This window comes from Rana temporaria, chromosome 4 (genome assembly GCF_905171775.1).
Source record: "Rana temporaria chromosome 4, aRanTem1.1, whole genome shotgun sequence".
NCBI lineage: Eukaryota > Metazoa > Chordata > Amphibia > Anura > Ranidae > Rana > Rana temporaria.
The window spans coordinates 229241982-229263208 of NC_053492.1; the positions used below are offsets into that span (position 1 = coordinate 229241982).

General features: G+C 39.4%; 1 protein-coding gene across 1 annotated transcript in view; it reads left to right on the forward strand.

The window, feature by feature from the left end:
• LOC120935702 (CD109 antigen-like) overlaps positions 1–17391 on the forward strand; it is a 38645-nt gene extending 21254 nt beyond the window's left edge. Inside the window, exons 20-32 of the mRNA XM_040347757.1 lie at positions 476–700; positions 1464–1614; positions 3627–3803; positions 4706–4787; positions 5774–6005; positions 6253–6424; positions 7424–7617; positions 8525–8680; positions 8853–8918; positions 11785–11921; positions 12067–12217; positions 13229–13331; positions 17144–17391. Of these exons, the coding sequence (XP_040203691.1) occupies positions 476–700; positions 1464–1614; positions 3627–3803; positions 4706–4787; positions 5774–6005; positions 6253–6424; positions 7424–7617; positions 8525–8680; positions 8853–8918; positions 11785–11921; positions 12067–12217; positions 13229–13331; positions 17144–17334 (2037 nt within the window). The 3' untranslated portion in view covers positions 17335–17391. The remainder of the gene's footprint in view (positions 1–475; positions 701–1463; positions 1615–3626; positions 3804–4705; positions 4788–5773; positions 6006–6252; positions 6425–7423; positions 7618–8524; positions 8681–8852; positions 8919–11784; positions 11922–12066; positions 12218–13228; positions 13332–17143) is intronic.
• The last annotated feature ends 3836 nt before the right edge of the window (positions 17392–21227 follow it).

Sequence of the window (21227 nt, forward strand, 5' to 3'; positions counted from 1 at the left end):
TCTGTCATGCTGATACTTTGCTTCAGTACATACACAGGCAATGCAGTCACTTAAAAATTGGAATTCTGACCTGTATACTTGTTCTGGGTGGTCATCATAATACCCAGGAAACACGCATTTTCAGAAGATTAGTTGTAGCTTATTTATCAATCTCATGAAGTTTCCTTACGTAAACCAATAAACATTAAGTAAATAAGAGAAAAATTAACATACATTTATAATCAAGATAAATTGCACAAGCAACTTATTCATAACTATTTTAATATTTATTTAATATTTATTATTTCAACCATGAGAAAACATACAGTAGTTAAAAAAAAAAAAAAAACACATACAAACATATTAATTCTTGGTTTCCAATCTGTATTGCATGTCTGTATGTTGTAGAGCATAAGGGGCGAATACAACATTAAATATATTGTTGTTTTTTTTTTTTTTTTTTTTTGAATAATAAATGTTTTTCTTGCGTTTACAGGTTCTGGTCACTTTGGAAAATGACATCACCTTCAATATAATTGCACCTTATAATAATAATTCTTCACCTACGGTAGCAGGCCAACACAAAGTAATAGTTCCCAGAGAAGAGGTAACAACTGTTCTGTTTCCAATAGAGCCAAAGGAACTTGGTAACATCACCTTCACAGTTAAAGCAGAATCAAAAACAGCCACGGATGTTTTAACCCAGAGTATTTTAGTTAAGGTATGTAACTTTATGAATATAGCTTAGGAATGTACTGTAAACTTTAAGTTGAACTAAATGTAATTTTTTTATACATATGTTCATATCAAATGACTTGTTTTTAGTTGTTAAAGCATGCACTGAATATTATACATGCACTGAATATATTTGCATGTGTTCTCGATTATTTAGAAGATTCTTGGTTTAAAATAATGTTGTTCAACCTCCTTGATTGATAACCACAACCCTTCCTGTGACCTGTTTTCCTTTGGCCCTCACTCACCACATTTGTGTGACTGTGTGACTGCATTACATTTTTTTGCAGAGGGCACAGGAAATCTGAGCTATGGTTTAGAGTAGCAAGACCATATAAATAAATTACACCACAGATTATTTAGATGCACATTGACACAAACTCAATTTAGCAAGTTTGTTGTTCCTGCAACATGAGGTAATTTGGTAGCAGCTAATTAAAAGACTATAGCAGTGGTTGCTCACTGTCTTTTATAATATGGCAGTGGTTTATCACAGTCTTTACAAACAGAGCAGTAATAAAAATGTATGTTATAATTGATGGTATAAACTGTGTGTCAATCAGGTTATTATAGGTTAAAGTTAGTTAGGTTCCCCAGCCTCCCCAAACCACTACTATCCCACAGAGTAGCCCTCCATGTAAGATGCATGGACAACCTTAATTTACAAAGTTTAAAATGTGTTGTATTAGCACCGCTGCTTCTCCTCCCACTACTACTAAACATGTTATATTCAATTTTTTTCTTTATAGGCTGAAGGAATGAAGTTCTTTTATACACAGACAGAACTGTTTGACCTCTCAGCTTCTGAAAATATAACTCAAACAGTATCAAAGTCCTTCTCATTCAGTTTACCGGGTGATGTGGTACAAGGCAGTGAGGAAGCATTTGTTACAGTGGTTGGTAAGTATTGCTCTTTTTAACCATGGTGTTAACACTAGCTTCTCTTTTTGATGAATGATTTTGTCAGCTGTGTTTTTGATGAAATAGTCAGATTTGATGGGTGAACATTTGTCTAAATTTGAGTGCAACATTTGCTCTATTAATAATGAGGCTAATGTACACATCATGAAATTGGTTTGTCAACAAATGTTTAAAGGACAGTAGCTGTTTTTAGTGACTAAAGTGAGATTGTTGTATGTGCGACCAAACCAATCCATAGTCCTAACAGTAGATATTTAAAAATTATTTATGAACATGCCTCTTTGCAACATAATAACTTCTCCAAAGCCTATCCCATTCTCTGGAATGCCTTACCTCAACCTATCTGGCTATGTCCTATTATTTCAGCCTTGAGGAAACCCCTAAAACTAACCTTATCAGAGAGGCACATCCCGTCCACAACTAGTAAACTGTACCTTTTGTATCACTTGACCCTTTATTTTAGACTGTAGGGGCTCTTTCACACGGAGCGGATCCGTAATTGATCCGCTCCATTAGCCCGTTTGGCTCAGCGGGGATTCCTCCGTAAATCCCCGCTGAGCTGTCGGCGGACAGGGCGGTCCCCGCACACTGTGCAGAGACCGCCCTGTCTTTCCTCCGCTCTCCCCTATGGGGAATCGGATGAATACGGACCGTGTGTCTGTATTCATCCGATCCCTTCCGCCGGACGGAAGAAAAATAAGGTTTTCTTCCGTCCGCAAAAGCGGATCTTTTCGGACGCGGATGGTTGCGGACGTTAGCGGATGCATCATCAGCAAACGTCTGCAATCCCATAGGGATACATTACAAGTCCGTAAATGGACTTGTAATAAACGGACCGTTTGTCCGTATGTGTGAAAGGGCCCTAAGTTCTAAGAAGCAGGGCCCTCAGATCCCTCTTGTATTGAATTGTTTTGTAACTGTTCTGTCTCATTTTATTTTGTAAAGCACTATGCAAACTGTTTACACTATATAAATCCTGTATAATAATAATTATAAAGGCCATATTTAGACTTTCATGGCAGAAGAGTAAAATAGGCAACAACAAAGTACAACATGTACTGCTTTTCTTTTCTCACTACATCTGTCCAACTCATTTCTAGCTATAGTAGAAAATGTAAGGGGAAAGAGCCATCTGCATGCTATTCCTTGTTCTTGCTTGGTGGACTTCATAGGCCAATAGGAGCTCTATGCATGCTGCCCCAGTAGTACATTTTTGTGTAGTAAATATGTAATCATTTTGGTGAAGGGTTGAAGTTTGTACAAAACAATTGCAGAAATCACTTGTGCATAGGATACCCATACAGCCTGGACCATAATATTGCTTTACAGGTATATTGGTTGGTTTTATAAGTTTAACACCGTAAAATTGTTTATTGATGATGGTTGATTTTTATAAGGCTGAATAATGAACATGAGTTATGATAAATATTTAATAATAAAAAGCAACATATAGTGTTACCTGGGCTAGGAGATTCCAGCATGTGGAACCAATTTTCGGTGCTTATGCCTCGTACAGAAGACCGGTTTTCCCGTCGGGAATACTGCCATGACAGCTTTTGGCCGGGAAAACCGGCCAAAAGGTATGCTCCATTGCAGTTTTCCCGACAGGAAATCCGATGGGAATCCAGGCGGGAAAAATGAGAACATGTTCTCATGTTTTTAAGCTGGCAGTTTCCCTATGGGAAACAATGCGGTGGAGCATACACACGGCCGGGTTTCCCTACCAAATCTCTCATGGCAGCTTTCCTGTCGGGAAACCCGGCCCTGTGTAGGGGCAAAAAGCTACAGAGCAGGTTCTCAGTTTTCCCCTCGGTTTTCCTGGCAGACTTTTTACCGCTGGGAAAACTGATCGTGTGTACAAGTCATTACAGTATATGATTTGCCTGAGAAAATAAGCAAAGCACATTCACGTGTGTCCTATGAGGCAACCAGTGACTATATGCATATGTTATGGATAATGAAATTTAAGTGCTGTGTTTTCTTCTACTCAGGGGATCCTCTTGTGCCTGCAATTAATGGTCTTGAGTCACTTATCCAACTGCCATATGGATGTGGAGAGCAAAACATGATCCACTTTGCACCAAATATATATATTCTACAATATTTAATTGCATCTAAAAAGATAACTGAAGATATCAGAGCAAGATCTGTAGACTTCATGCACACAGGTATGTTCTTTCCCAATTGCCTTGAAAACATTTAAAAAAATCTCAGATAAATGAATGTAGATGAGTAAAATACCATTATTATATTTTATAGTCAGTAGTGACTTTGCATGGATATAAAAGTTACAGTCTGAGAAAGTCTGGGTCACTAGCATATCATAAGAGCTAGCATATATAATTAGCGATAATGAAGTATACACATTTGAAGCACACTATGGTGCTTAAAGGGAACAGCAAGCTTGTCTATGTGGTAGTACAAGCACATCCCAGTTATTATTTGATTACAGTCACTGGTGATGTAACACACAAAAAAAGTGGTCAGGTCCCATTCTTGTTTCTCAGGCCGCATTCACACTGCGTATTTCGGCGTATTTTGCCGCGACAAATTGCGGCGTATTTAACCCGCGATTTGCTGCGACAAAACGGGTCTTTTTTTTTTTCAGGCGGCAGGCGTACGGCGTTTCGGCGTTCGGCGTGAGATGTGAACCATCTCCATAGACACCAATGTGAAATCTCCCCCTCCAGCGGCACGAGCGTCGGGCATCTGGCGTGAAAACGCCTAGATGTGAATGGAGCCTCAGTCTGTAGCCAGCAGGGAGGCAGGGGATGCAGAAATGATTGACTATATGGTGTTTATGATGATAATGATAAAAAAAATAATAAAAATACAATAATAGCCACTGAAGCATGCATATCGCATCTAGGGTAAATTGTCAGAAATGGAAAAATTGATCAGTTGGCAGAGACTGCCAACAAAATGGTCATGGCACATGGTACACTTTTACAAACACCCGTTTCTTGATTAAATTACATGAAAGAAAATTGTAAATTCCTGGAGTAGAAATGTAAATTGTGTAATAGCACTAATTGCCTGGAAAATAAAATGATGGATGTATTCTTTGCAGGTTACCAAAAGGAATTAACATATAAGCGATCTGATGGTTCCTTCAGTGCTTTTGGAAATGCTGACTCCTCTGGAAGCACATGGTGAGTGGTACAACAGTTTATGTGTCCTATAGAATGTGTGATAATATTGCACTTACAGTTAAAACTATGCTAATTGTAAACTTATGATTAAAGTATAACTAAAGGCATTTTTTTTCACTTTTTTTAGTTTTGGATAGAGAGGAGAAGGTTTAGAACCCCTGTCAGTTTTTATTGCGGTCTGTGTCCCCCATTAGAGAGTTTTACCTCTTGATTTGTCCTGTTTACCATTATCAATGAGAGTGAAAGTAAGTCCCAAATTTCGGGTCGTCCCCAGAAAAGTAATAGAGGGGAAATTTTCCAATGGGACACTGGGATCCCCCAAGAGATTCCCTTAAGTTCCAGGGATTTCCTTTCACTTCCTATTTCGGCTATGGGACCAGAAATAAAGGTAAATCTCCTCAATGGGACTCAGATGGCAAAAAAATCTGACTGGCGTTATAATCCTCCCTTTCTCTATCCCCCCAAAAAATAAAAGTTTTGCCTACAGTTCTGCTTTAATTAATACATCTGTAGTTTTAAAGCAGAACTTTACCTTAAAGGGGAAGTTACGCTGTAAGGCCTCCTCTCGTGTTCCTCTTTAAGAAATGGCACTTTTGGGGGGGAGAAAACAGGTTATCCAAGCGGAAGTTATCCTCCCCCTTCCTCCTAGCAGTCTTCTGGGACATGTCACAGGTCCCAGACTACTTCAGGACCATTCACAATGCGCAGTGCGGCTCACGTAGGCTCAGTGGGCACTCAGCTGTGAAGCTGTCACAGCTGGGTGCTCACAGTTAACATGCCGGGGACTGAAAACGGGTGGCTCGGGTGAGCTCAGCGCTGGATCCTGGGACAGGTGAGTGTCTGTTTATTAAGAGTCCTTTTGTTTTTTTTAGCTGCTGACTTTACATTTTTACAAATTTGACTAGAGCTCCCCTTTAACATTATTTTTTTCCATAATACAGTATATAGTAATGTATTCTTAATTTTCTCCCTGTATTTTTTTTCAGGCTTTCTGCTTTTGTGTTTAGATGCTTCCTTCAGGCTAAGAAATTTATGTACATAAGTCCCTCAGTCTTAGATGACATAGCACTGTGGTTTGTTCAGTACCAGAATATGACCACTGGTGTATTTATTGAGCCTGGGGAGGTGATAGACAAGAAACTTCAAGGAGGAGTGGACAGTCCAGTCACACTAACTGCCTACATACTGATCTCACTTTTGGAGGATAATAAATACAGGGTAAGTTTTATATGCACATAAGCTTGAAAGTACTTTTAATAGGTAAATGAGAAATTCTTGACATAATTTACTTTTATTGATTGTTTTTATGCACTGGATTGTATTATCACCCTATTATATTTTTTTATCTGTTTGAGATTATTTATTCACAAAGATTTGTTGCAGGTAATAACAGTAACGTCCAGAGTTACAGACCGATATACGTTTTTCTTATTGTGACAATTCGTTGTTTTGTGTTTTCTTGTAGCAACTCTACGACATGAACATTCAGAAAGCTGTTCAATATATTGAAAATAAATTTGATGAAGGAATTCCCACTACCTATACCTTGTCAGTTGTTGCCTATGCCTTAACACTGGCTAACAGCACCAAAGCAGAGGCTGCCCTGACCAAGCTCAATTCAATGGCGATCACTTCAGGTAAATACATATAGTAAATTGTATTACTATTATTCTGAATGGAAAAGCCACTTTATATCACAAGACTTTTGGCTGGGTAAATAAGCTGCCAAAAAGGTTGGTTGCAATTTTTTTTTTCTACTCTGTATTTTTTCATTATTGTATTCAGAGGTTGGATTGGACAATAACCCTCCAGTAGTGAATACAAACACATTAGTAATGTTTTTTTTTTAAATATACTTGCCTTGTTACAGAATAGAAAAATCGTACATTAGAAATGCCACTTGCATTATATGTATTACAGTTGTTGCTATCTCCTCACTCAGACTGATTGAAAGGGCAGCTATGTGCAGTAATCTATAGAGAGTAATCAGAAATTCAGTATCACCAGTCCTCTCTAAACTGAGGAAAACTGAGATTTCTGATGCATTGCTTCCCACATTATATATAGTTGGAATCTTACTTAACTCTACATTTAGTATTAGGAGAATTATAAACATACAGATAAGCGCTGTGTTTTCTGCATTTGTGGACTACTTACATAAGAACATGTGAAGTTCGCCGGCGTATCTACTGATACGCCGGCGTACTTTCAAATTTGCCGCGTCGTATCTTTAGTTTGAATCCTCAAACCAAGATACGACGGCTTCTGGCTTCGATCCGACAGGCATACGGCTTCGTACGCCTTCGGATCGTAGGTGCAATACTTCGGCGCCCGCTGGGTAAATCCCAGACAGATGGCAACCCTATTTCAGGGTCAGAAAATATTTGTAACTGTGATATGTTAGGAGAAATCTTTGCTGTGTGTAAAAAGACAGCAAATAAAAACTTGGTAGAGCTTCAAATCCCTTGTTACTGTATTCAGAATAAAATGAATTACATTAGCTTGGAATACAATTCACAGCCCATGCAAAATGCCTGCGTGTGTACATGTTTGTGTGTTTTTAACGCTTTTACTCCAACTATGTGATATTAAATATAAAGAGTACTAACATTGTGCAAAACTATTTAACTCTTTAGGAGAGTTGAAGTTCTGGTCTTCTTCGCCATCTGCAACAACCAATTACTACTGGAAGCCAAGAACAACAGATATTGAATCTACAGCTTATGCCTTGCTTTCCTTTATTGAACAGAGGAGGTTTTCAGATGCTCTTCCTGTGCTAAAATGGCTGACCCAACAAATGAGCTCTCTTGGGGGCTTTGAGTCAACTCAGGTAAAAATGTAAATTAAATTGAAACTAAGGTATAAAACAAAAAAAAAAATCTCATGATGCAGTCTGTCAGTTTTTTTTCCCATTTAGTTAAAAATGTTATCCTGAATTAAAAAACAAAAACGGTTCCTATAACTGGTTTGAGGCAGGGTTCACACCTCAGATGGATGGGGCTTGCAGCATGAGTCCGGTGCATTCCTGTTCTAATTTCCAGGGACGTATCTGCCTTGCCTAAATTCGGCCCTGAAACGGAACTAAAGACGCACAGCACTCCTGTGCAAGCCGCTCCGGAGCCACAATGGAGATATGTGAACCGGCTCCATAGAGAGCCGGTCACAATCTCCTGTCATGTAAATTTGATAGAAATTAATATTAGGAATATGAAGTGTTGGAGTAACAGATGCTTTAATGCATTTTATGCATTAAGGTGAAAAAACACCCTTCTACCTGTTTCCATCCTAAGCAATTACCTAAGTCGTCTCACCAATTCATCGCTGTTCTGGCTGCAGCACCACACTTCCCTCTTCCTGGTTTCACAGGAGTCACAAGCAGCAGCGGAAGCCAGAATCTCTTGCTGCTGTCAGTCCAGCTCCTGTGAGAAGGGGTGGGGGAGTGGCTTACCAGTAGGGTATGTGTCTATGGATGCACAAAGCTCAGCTTGAGAGCGCACCCTCACAGGTGCACCCTTAGCACACAGCTTCTAAGGAGCAGAGAGTGCCTGCGGGGGGACTTCAAGTGGAGATAAGGGACCACTCTGTGCAATGCCATTGCACAGAGCATGCAAGTTTAACATATTTTTTATTTTTCATTTAAAAAATCCTTTACAATCACTTTATTTGGGTGTGCGAGATTAAAACCAGACATTTTTTGTTTATAATATGCTAAACATTTAATTCTTATGACTTTACAGGATACAATTGTGGCCCTGCAGGCTCTGTGCAAGGCTTTGGAGCTATTTTCCCCTAAGGATACATCGCTTACTGTGTCTATTTCTGGTTCAACTGTGAAAATTCCAAAACGATTTTATATCACCAATGACAATTTACTTTTACTACACAGACAGCAGGTAGGGATGCATTTTAATTACATCAAATAGAATGTTATGCTTTTTCTACATTATGTTAATACATTCTAAATTATCAACATTTGTATGTGCTTACATGCCTGTTCATTTGTCCCCTGAAACTTGATTTATTTTGTTTGTGATATAATATTCTGGTAATTTCCTTATCTATTAGATTAAAGCCTCCAGGTCTTTGTCAGTCAATGCCACTGCTGTTGGAAGAGGAGTAGCTATTGTACAGGTAAGATCATTTGTAACTTGTTGCCCAGTTTTTGTATTTTTCCATCTTCTGCAATTAATCATTTCAGTTAAGGCTCGGTTCACATATATGCAGATCAGATGCGTTTTGAACTGCATTCAAATCACATAACATGTTAACCAGCCTGGCTTTCAATGGAGCCAGTTTACGGTGCGCATTAAAAAAGGGTCCTGTATGTTTTTCAGTCTGGTTCAGGTGCGATTTAAGTGTCAAATTCGCACCTAAATCTCACCTGAACTGCTGAATAGAAACCACACCGGACTATGCACAGAAACCAGCCCCGCATATATGTGAACCCAGCCTAAAGTGGACCCTTACAAGTCTGCATAAATACAGTGCCTTGAAAAAGTATTCATATCCTTTGAAAGCTTTCCACATTTTGTCATGTTACTACCAAAAACTTTAATATATTTTATTGGGATTTTATGTGATAGACCAAAACAAAGTGGCACAAAATTGTGAAGTGGAAGGAAAATGCTAAATGGTTTATCATTTGTTTTTACTAATAAATATCTGAAAAGTGTGGCACGCATTTATATTCAGCCCCCTTTACTCCTAACTAAAATCTAGTGGAACCAATTGTCTTCAGAAGTCACCTTATTAGTAAATAGAGTCCACCTGTGTGTAATTTAATATCAGTATAATTACAGCTGTTTTGTGAAGCCCTCAGAGGTTAGAGAACAAACAGCATCATGAAGGCCAAGGACCTCACCAGACAGGTCAGGGATAAGGTTGTGGAGATGTTTTAAGCAGGGCTCGGTTATATAAAAAAATCCCAAGCTTTAAACATCTCACGGAGCACTTTTAAATCCATCATCCGAAAATGGAAAGAGTATGGCACAACTGCAAACCTACCAAACATGTCCGTCCACCTAAACTGACAGGCTGGACAAGGAGAGCATTAATCATGGAAGCAGCCAAGTGGCCAATGGTAACTCTGGGGTAGCTGCAGAGATCCACAGCTCAGGTGGGAGAATCTGTCCACAGGACAACTATTAGTCGTGAAATCCACAAATCTGGCCTTTATGGAAGAGTGGCAAGAAGAAAGTAATTGTTGAAAGAAAGCCATAAGAAGCCCCATTTGCAGTTTGCGCAAAGCCATGCGGGGGACACAGTAAACATGTGGAAGAAGGTGCTCTGGTTATGTGAGACCAAAATTTTACTTTTTAGCCTAAAGGCAAAATGCTTAACATTGCATAGCACCCTAAACACACCATCCCCACCGTGAAACATGGTGGTGGCAGCATCATGTTGTGGGAATGATTTGTTTTAGTAGGGACAGGGAAGATGGTCAGAGTTAAAGGGAAAATGGATGGAGCCAAATACAGGGCAATCTTAGAAGAAAACCAGTTGGAGTCTGCAAAAGATTTGAGACTGGGGTGGAGGTTCACCTTCCAGCAGGACAATGCCCCTAAATATACAACCAGAGCTATAATGTAATGGTTTAGATCAAAGCATATTCATGTGTTAGAATGGCCCAGTCAAAGTCTGGACCTAAATCCAATCGAGAATCTGTGGCAAGACTTGAAAATTCATGCTCACAAACTCTCTCCATCCAATCTGACAGAGCTTGAGCTATTTTGCAAAGAAGAATGGGCAAAAATGTCACTCTCTAGATATGCTTCTAGAGACATTCCCAAAAAGACTTGCAGCTGTAATCACAGAGAAAGGTGGTTTTACAAGGGGGCTGAATACAAATGTACACCACACTTTTCAGATATTTATTTATAGATAAGTTCCAGATTTTGTCTAGATTGAGATGATGAGATCAGTCAGCTGCAGGCAGGAAAAAGCATTCCTTTAGACTTGTCTCCCTCAGACTGCAACACTGTTGTTTTTTTGTAGGTGCTAGGCCCGTTAGGGATGTTTCAAACTTCTTACGTTATTTCTGTACTGTTAACAACTTACATACATAAGGCCCAATTCACAACACCAGAATTATGCTGGCCATACACTATACGAAAAATCTGCCTTTTAGACAGTTCTTTGGTTTTTCGGCCAGTTAATGGGCACAACATCGATAATCGTTGGGACATTTATGTCCACTGAGTCATTACATGAGATGGTACTATCGTTTGCGCTCATGGTCGAATATTCGTTTTTTTGAAAATGAGTTAAGCCGATATTTTCCGTATAGTGTATGGCCAGCTAAAAAGCGACAGTTATTTTCAGTGGAGTCCAATGAAATTTGAATATTACAGTCACTGAGTCATTACATGATGGTACTATCGTTTGCGCTCATGGTCGAATATTCGTTTTTTGAAAATGAGTTTGGCCGTTTTTTCGTATAGTCTATGGCCAGCTAAAAAGCGACAGTTATTTTCAGTGGAGTCCAATGAAATTTGAATATTACAGTCACTTGTCTAATTTAAGGTGCCTTATCATTGTGTTAAAGAAGAGATAAACATACCTTTCCTTCAGAGGTCCCTGTCTCTCTCTGGCATCTTCTTCTAGGCGCCGATCTTTGACTGTCTTGGCCAGCATAGGAGGATGTCACTCCTGCGCATGCACAGGTTTCAGTCATCCCGAAACATAGGGACCCTGCCAGCGATGTATGTTAAACTGTCCATGTACAGCCCAGTTTACAGTACATGCCAGAGAACATTACGAGCAATTACGAGGTGTAATTTATTGCATGTATCTTCTGCAATAAAAAGTCTGCCTTCTCGCAGTGCGGTGCGAATCACATCCGGTATCGGACATCACTGCAGTGTGAATCGGCACTTGTGTGAATTGAGACTCATATAATTAAAACTATTTTGATAGGAGAATGCATTTTGGAATATTGTTTTTTTTAAGTTGTGATTATATTACAGTACCTGACATGTTTCTTGATATTTTATTACAGTTTAATGTACTGTATAACAGGAAGACATTATCAAGGCGCAGAAGAAACACCCCAGTGACAGAAGCGTTCACATTAGATGTAAATGTGGAAGAAAATACAAACAGCATTAATGTACTCTCTGTGGACATATGTACAAGGTAGGGAAGATCACCCACTTTTTATCATTTAAATGTATGGAGTTTAGCATAATTGGACCTATTGTATGAATTACCTAATACATTGTTATGTGAGTTTTAATGCTGCTTTATTATTGACAGTATATACATTTGTATCTGTCCACAGCTACAAGGGAATGGGAAACGAGAGTGGTATGGCACTTCTAGATGTTGGGTTCCTGAGTGGATTCACATTGAAGACTGAAGATTTTACCAGACCAACATCTCTGAAACTGGTGGAACCAAAAAAAGACAGAGTTTATCTGTATTTTGATTCAGTAAGTTTAAAAATTAATTAATTATATATCTTTTTTTTTTTTAAATCAGAAAATGGCCAGACGTGCCTGTTAAATACTGTATTTGCAGGACATAAAAAACAGTATTCTATATACACTAAAGTGACTGTAAAGTTAAAAACTTAAAAAAAAAAAAAAATATGTTACCTGCTCTGTGCAATGATTTTGCACAGAGCAGCCCCAATCCTCCTCTTCTGGGGTCCCCTGAGGGCACTCTAGGCTCCTCCTCTTCTGCAGGCGCCAACATAGGAAGACACTTCTTATGATGGCACATGCGTAGGCTCGATTCCGAGCTACTCAGTGTTTGTCCATTGACACACACAGTGCGGTTCGGCCCCCTTCCCCCCCACTCCCATGTCACTGGATTTGATTGACAGCAGCAGGAGTCAATGGCTCCCCCTGCTTTCACTGAGTCCAGCGGGGAGGGAGAGAGAGAGAGCAGTGCTGCTGTTGTTAGGAAAGTAAGTATTTGGGGGAGGGGGCCTGGAGGGGAGCTGACAATAGAAGGTTGTTTATATTAATTCAGAGAATGCATTAAGGTGAAAAACATTCAGCCTTTACAACCACTTTAACTATCTCCATCACAGTATTTCTCTTTTGTCATAAATCCACTCATTACTGTACCATTGCTGACACTTTATATAAGGACCACAAGTATATTTTATATAGCTAGTATGCTTTTTAACATAAAATACTACAGCTTTAGAAAAAATAGTTTAATATAATTTAGTTAACCCATTACCTATGTTGGTTGCACACAATAAGCAGTGGATGAGGCAAATGCCTTTTAGAGCCTTTAGAAACTACATCTGTGGTCTCTGGCTTGGTGGCTGTACTTCTTCTGCTATATGGTATGAAGATTTGCTCTGCTGGTGGAGAAAAACCTACCAGTAGTCTTTTTAGTTGATTATGATAAACTACCATGAAATGTCTTTATTTGAAAATATTCTTATGTATAAATAAATTCAATCCTCTCTATATATTTTTTTCCAGTTGACCAATGATAAGCTTTGTTTATCAATCCCAATGGTTCGTTTTGCCATGGTAGCTGGTTCTGAAGATGCTGTTATCAAAGTCTATGACTATTACAGCCCAGGTAGGTGCTATCAAATGAATTATTTCTGAGATTTTTATTTATTTTTTTACTTTAAAGGCCCACCTTTTACAAAAAACAGTAAGTGCCGCAACACTGATCTCATGATTGGTTTGCGTTTAATAATTATTTGGCAGTGATTAAAGCCTGCAGAGCATTGTACCCATGATCAGTTCTTGCAAAGCTATCCCCAAGCCTTAAATCCATAAGGAGGTACAGACCTGGCTGGAAGAGGCTGAACTACAGAGTGGTGAGGCAGAAGGGATCGCTGTCACCTTACCTACACATACACCATCTACTGCAGTAGGATATAGGACTTGTAGTATAGTAAAACCTTGGTTTGCAAGCACAATTCGTTCCAGAAATATGCTTGTAATCCAAAGCATTTGTATATCAAAGCATTTTTTTTACAGAGTATAAAAGAGAAGAGAGGAACCTCTAAGGCTGCGTACACACAGTCAGTCAAAACTGATGGAAACCGACTGAAGGACCTTTTCATCGGTCCAAACCGACCGTGTGTGGGCCCCATTATCCTTCGGTCCAAAAATTTAGAACTTGCTTTAAAATTCAACCGATGGACGCCTAACCGATAGGTCAAAACCGATGGTTAGTACGCAAAAGCATCGGCTAAAAACTTGCGCATGCTCAGAATCAAGTCAACGCATGCTTGGAAGCATTGAACTCCATTTTTCTTTGCACGTCGTTGTGTTTTACGTCACCGCGTTAGACTCGATCGTTTTTTTAACTGATGGTGTGTAGGCACATCAGACCATCAGTCAGCTTCATCGGTTAACCGATGAGAACGGTGTAGCAATAAGTTGCTAAATGTTATACCTTCATTAAATGTAACCATATTGCTATACTTTGAGGCTCTGCTCTTCTTTTTTATACTCAGTTGTGACATGACGCTAATCTTATATCAAGACATCGCTTGTATTTCAAGGCAAAATGTATTAAAACATTTTGCTTGTCTTGCAAAACGCTCTCAAACCAAGGTTTTACTGTATTTTCATGTGAACAATAACACGGATGAGGTGGTTGTGTGCATGGAGACAAGCACAGCTGCGCTAAATAAAAAAAAAATTAAAAGCAAGAAGGATGGTTAAAAAAAAATTAAAAGCAAGAAGGATGGTTATAGGGATGGTGTATTCGACCATGTTTAATGTTAAACCCTAAATATGGGTATAACATAAATCACAAAATAAAATGTGGACTTAGCCTTTCAGTGTGAAAAAAAAAGATAAGAAGGAAACAGAGAAAGCAAACACAGTTTTGTAGTTTGGTAGACAGAAGCTGCAAAAAAGTTTTACAGACAAAAAAGCAGGTCCTAGTTAATGTTTTTTTTTGTGAGTCTTTTTTTAAGCTAAACATATAGAAATGTGTAGTTTAAACAAATGGCAACCTCTTGTTACTTAGGAACCTTAATATAAAAAGGTGTGCGGAAAAGAACATTTCTTGTGGCCCAGAGCGAAAAAGAAACATTTGTGGCCCAGAGCAACCAGTCACATTCTGTGTGCTGCTAGATTACAACTGGAAGGTGGTACTTTGGACAACATAATACTTTAATTAATACATAATACACTTTATTTTAATACATAAAGTAAACTTTTAATATGTAATCCCCTAAGAAGCATTTTGCAGCATTTTGTGGTCAGCAGCCGCTCAGAACTGCTTAAATGCCACAAACACCACCAATGGAAAATATAAGAGCAGTTACTCAGCAGTTTCGATGGTTTCCAATCGTTTAAATGTGTTATGTTTTATCAGATAGTCCTTCCACAGCATTCTTCAAGATTTCCAGACACGTCTCAGATTCTGTGAATGCTTGTACACTGATCATGAACGTATGATTATGAGGGTTTAATACAAATCCCACTACAAAGCCTGTTTTACGTCAATACTAAAATGAGGTACTGTAGGTACCACCAGTATAATGTTTTTTTTAGACTTCTTTCTTTTGTGTTTTAATCACAATTTAGTAGCATTGCTTGTTGTGTAAATTAGGTTGCCCATAGAGTAGTGGTCTAAAGAACGGTGGTGTTTTCTAGCAAACATTCACTAAATATAGGAAATCATTTATATGAAAAACCTTTCATAGATGAATGTTATCAAAAGTTATATTTATACAGCTAAATGTTCTGGCCATTTTTAGTTGCACTAAAAATCAATTTAAATGTCTATCCACCCAAAGATTACTGAATGATTATACACTGCTCAGAAAAATTAAAGGAACACTTTGAAAACATATCAGATCTCAACGGGCAAAAATCTCATGCTGGATATCTATACTAATATGGACTGGGTAATGTGTTAGGAGTGAAAGGATGGTACATCATTTGATGGAAATGAAAAGTATCCACCTACAGAGGGCTGAATTCAAAGACACCCCGAAAATTGTGAAAAGTAAAAAAATTATGCAGCAAGCTAGTCCATTTTGCTGAAATTTCATTGCAACTCAAAATGGTCCTCAGTAGTTTGTATGGCCCCCAAGTACTTGTATGCATGCCTGACAACATCAGGGCATGCTCCTAATGAGACGACAGATGGTGTTCTGGGGTATTTCCTCCCAGATCTGGACCAGAGCATCACTGAGTTCCTAAACAGACTGAGGTGCAACCTGGCGGCACCGGATGGGTCGAAACATAATGTCCCATAGGTGTTCTTTTAGATTTAGGTCAGGTGAGCGTGGGGGCCATTCAATGGTATCAATTTCTTCATCCTCCAGGAACTGGCTGCATGCTCTCACCACATGAGGCCCGGGCATTGTCGTTCACCAGGAGGAACCCAGCACCCACTGCACCAGCGTAGGGTCTGACAATGGGTCCAAGGATTTCATCCCGATACCTAATGGCAGTCAGGGTGCCATTGTGTAGCCTGTAGAGGTCTGTGCGTCCCTCCATAGATATGCCTCCCTAGACCATCACTGACCCACCACCAAACCGATGTTACAGGCAGCATAAAGTTCTCTGCGGCTTCTCCAGACCTTTTCACGTCTGTCACATATGCACTTGTTGTTAATTTAAACTAACAGCAAAGCAGCTGAAACTGATTAACAACCCCCTCGGTATACACCCCTCCCCCTCTGCTACTTAACTGACCAGATGAATATCCAAGGAGTTCTGATTCAAAAGTGTTCCTTTAATTTTTTTGAACAGTGTACATAGTCTGCGTGTTTAGTATCTGTAACTCAAACCATTAATTAAAAAGTCACTGTTGTGGACTTCACAAGGCAAAATGCATCATAAACACAAAAATACAGTGGATTGTATGATTTTATAACTAGCTTCAGTGTTTTTTAATGAATATAGGAAAGACTATCATCTAAAATAATTTTTTACAACATAAAAGCATTAAACTTGGGGTGCACCCAATGTTACTGCAGGAGACCAGCAGTGCTGATATAAAATTAAAAAAAGGATCTAATGAAAAACAGTGGTAATTGTTTAAAATGTAGTGTTTTAGCAAACTAAGGGAACTATTTACCAATGCTTTTACCCAACATGCAACAACTGTCACCTTACACCAGGGATATGCAATTAGCGGACCTCCAGCTGTTGCAAAACGACAAGTCCCATCATGCCTCTGCCTCTGGGTGTCATGCTTGTGGCTGTCAGAGTCTTGCTATGCCACATGGGAATTATAGTTCTGCAACAACTGGAGGTCCGCTAATTGCATATCCCTGCCTTAGACAATCCAATTGAAAAAATGTGTGACTCTTGAGTAAAGCACCAACTAATAGCCCCCTACAAGTCATTCAGGTTTACATGTCCCTGTATGTGTGTATTTCTTAAAAATATTTATTTTTTGTTTTTCAGAAATGACAGCAACAAGAACATACAATTCCCTAACCATGAGTCAAATCTCATCATGTGACTACTGTGGATCAAACTGCAATCTGTGCAGATCGAATGTTCCAGTGATTATGAAACCTCTGACAAGTAATGCTTACAGACCTGCAATGTCCATTCTTTGGCTCTATGTGATTCTTCTGTGCCAAGTTCTGTAAATATCACCAATGAAACACTGACACTTCATTATTGACCAGAAACGTCATTAGCTGGGTCATGTATGAATTTATACTCCTATATGTCTTAATAGGTAGTGCTGTATTCTGTACCAGCAATGGCACCTCAATGTCATGGATATGGTGTCTCTTTGATAAAATGCTTGTAATTACTTTTAAGCCAAAAGGATGCTGGACATTTTACAGAGCATATTTTACTTTTGTGTATGTATTTATTGTTCTGTTTGATAAGTGTATTTATTTATTTTTATATGTTAAATAACAGAGACAAAAGGCAAATCATAATGATTTTTTATCTGCTGTAATGTTTGTTTGCTAACGACAATATGAATAAATTGCCGGATTGTTCATTTCCTTGTTGATTTATATATCTAACGGTATATGGCCCTGGTGCCGAACCTGCAGCCCAAAGGGTCACATGTATCCTTTTGGCACTTTTTGTGTGATCTTGGGGCCCTTGCAATATTTCCCTATTGCCCTGTTACAACAAATCATCAATATCTCCAGTCTATGACTATCTCCTGAATCATTTCCCCAGTCTCCATCAACTCCTTTAGCATGTTCACAGTCTCTGAAAGTCAACGGTTGCATGTCCACAGTCCCAGATCATCTCTTGAATCATGTCTGCAGTCTCTGACCCTCTCCTGTACCAGATTCCCAGTCTGTGACCATCTCCTGTACCATGTCCATAGTTTCTGATCATCTCCTATACCATGCCCATAGTCTCTGACCCTATCTTGTATCCTGACTAGTGTTGAGCAGAATATGCCATATTCGATTTCGCGATATATCTCGAATATATATTCGAATATTCGAGATATATTCGCTAAATTCGAATATTCGTGATATTTTATCGAAATTAATTGAATGCGATTTTTCGCTATTGCGAATGCGAAAATAATTGCGATTTTTTTTAATAACTGCGGTAGGAGCGCTCTGATTGGCTTAGAATATTCGTGATATTTTATCGAAATATCGCAACATGCGAATGCGATATTTATTGCGCAATTTCGAGATATGCTGGAGGAGCGCTCTGATTGGCTCAGAATATTCGTGATATTTTATCGAAATATCGCAACATGCGAATGCGATATTTATTGCGCAATTTCGAGATATGCTGGAGGAGCGCTCTGATTGGCTCAGAATATTCGTGATATTTTATCTAAATATCGCAACATGCGAATGCGATATTTATTGCGCAATTTCGAGATATGCTGGAGGAGCGCTCTGATTGGCTCAGAATATTCCTGATATTTTATCGAAATATCGCAACATGCGAATGCGATATTTATTGCGCAATTTCGAGATATGCTGGAGGAGCGCTCTGATTGGCTCAGAATATTCCTGATATTTTATCGAAATATCGCAACATGCGAATGCGAAATTTATTGCAGATATTTCGAAAACTGCTGTAGCAGCACTCTGAAATCGAATATGTATGATATTTTAACCAAAATACATATTGCGATTGCGATTTTTCGATCGCGCATGCGCAATTGCGCGAACAACACGCGACCATTTCCTGGAGCCTTGCCAGTTTCCCAATATTACAGCAACATGGTGGGAAGCAATTTCACAAAGTCTGAGGAAAAGTTGCTGATTTGTGTAAGTATTTTGACCACTGTTATTTCATCATCTTCAACTGCATTTAAGTCTAGTTTAAAAGTTAGTATATATGATCAGATATTAGTATTTAACCAAAAATGTGTCTCCTGCTTTTACAAAACTACAAGTCCCAGCATGCCTGGACAGCTGCAGACACCCTGGTTGGCAAATGTGTATTTAGGCACTTTTCCTTGTTATTTAGCATAATGAATTTAAAAATTTTTTGGACATAGGACGTATGCGAACGTCCTGACTTCAGTGTCCTCAAGGCCCAAGGACGTTCGAATACATATTGCCCTTTAGATGTTGCAGAACTACAACTTCCAGCATGCCTGGGAATGCTGGCACTTCTAGTATTGTAAGTTCTGCAGGCCCACATTTTTCAGGCCTTTATGCACGGGTCTCTAAACTGTGGCACCCTAGATGCAGCAAAAGTAAAATTCTTAGCATGCACTGAAAGACCGTGGCTGATGGGAGTAGTAGTTTTGCAACAGCTGGAGGTGGACTGGTCTTGAAACCCAGAGTTAGGTAACAAACCCGTAGTGTTTTGCAACCATTCTGCCTCCAGCTGGTTATTTTCTGTTGAAAAGCCTGTGGCGTGCAAAACACAACCCAAAAACTCCACCCGGTGCAAGGAAAAATTTGCACACACCTAAAGAGTGACATCACAAAAAACTGCGACGGTTGCATACGTCAGTGGTCCTCCGAAAAGGTCCCGTCTCTGACCCCCCGGGGCGTTAGGCTCCTAGGCTCCTGACAGGGAAAAGAGTTACTGTGGTCCATACAGCCGAAGCCATATGGACCCATCTCGGTCCAAGCAGCGCAATCAACACGCGAACAACACGCGACCATTTCCTGGAGCCTTGCCAGTTTCCAACTTATGATCGCAGCGCAATCACACAGCAACATGGTTGGAAGCAATTTCACTAAGTCTGAGGAAAAGTTGCTGATTTGTGTAAGTATTTTGACCACTGTTATTTCATCATCTTCAACTGCATTTAAGTCTAGTTTAAAAGTTAGTATATATGATCAGATATTAGTATTTAACCAAAAATGTGTCTCCTGCTTTTACAAAACTACAAGTCCCAGCCCAGCCCAGCATTTAAGTCTAGTTTAAAAGTTAGTATATATGATCATATATTAGTATTTCACAAAAAATGTGTCTCCTGCTTTTACAAAACTACAAGTCCCAGCATGCCTGGACAGCTGCAGACACCCTGGTTGGCAAATGTGTATTTAGGCACTTTTCCTTGTTATTTAGCATAATGAATTTAAAAATTTTTTGGACATAGGACGTATGCGAACGTCCTGACTTCAGTGTCCTCAAGGCCCAAGGACGTTCGAATACATATTGCCCTTTAGATGTTGCAGAACTACAACTTCCAGCATGCCTGGGAATGCTGGCACTTCTAGTATTGTAAGTTCTGCAGGCCCCCATTTTTCAGGCCTTTATGCACGGGTCTCTAAACTGTGGCACCCTAAATGCAGCAAAAGTAAAATTCTTAGCATGCACTGACAGACCGTGGCTGATGGGAGTAGTAGTTTTGCAACAGCTGGAGGTGGACTGGTCTTGAAACCCAGAGTTAAGTAACAAACACGTAGTGTTTTGCAACCATTCTGCCTCCAGCTGTTTTTTTCCTGTTGAAAAGCCTGTGGCGTGCAAAACACAACCCAAAAACTCCACCCGGATGCAGTGAAAAATGTGCACACACCTAAAGAGTGACATCACAAAAAACTGCGACTGGTACATACGTCAGTGGTCCTCCGAAAAAGGTCCCGTCTCTGACCCCCCGGGGCGTTAGGCTCCTGACAGGGAAAAGAGTTAGCAACGCATATCTCCCCTATACGTGTATCCTGTGTTGTTAATAATATATTCATAATTATGCAAATGATAATGGCTGCTATATTTATGCAAAAAAGGTGGCGACCGAAATGGCAGGATATAAAATCTTTCATGTTACCCCTGTCATTGATTAATAAGGCGAGAATGCTTCCAATTGTTGAATAGCATACATTTACGTCATATATCCATAAGGCTGTCAACAGAAGTATTACAATATACTTTGTTCTTCATCTTGCAGAAGTTCCTGGAAACAGGATACGATGAGCTGCGGCGGCATCCACAGAAAAGGGCTGTGGTCAGCGCCCTAATCGCTGACTTTGGCGGCCAACATGACCACAAGGCCATTGTTAAGAAGTGGTCTGACCTGAAGAGGCGCCAAATGGGTAATGTCAGACGTCTTCGGGCTAAATATCATCCAGGTAAGTTA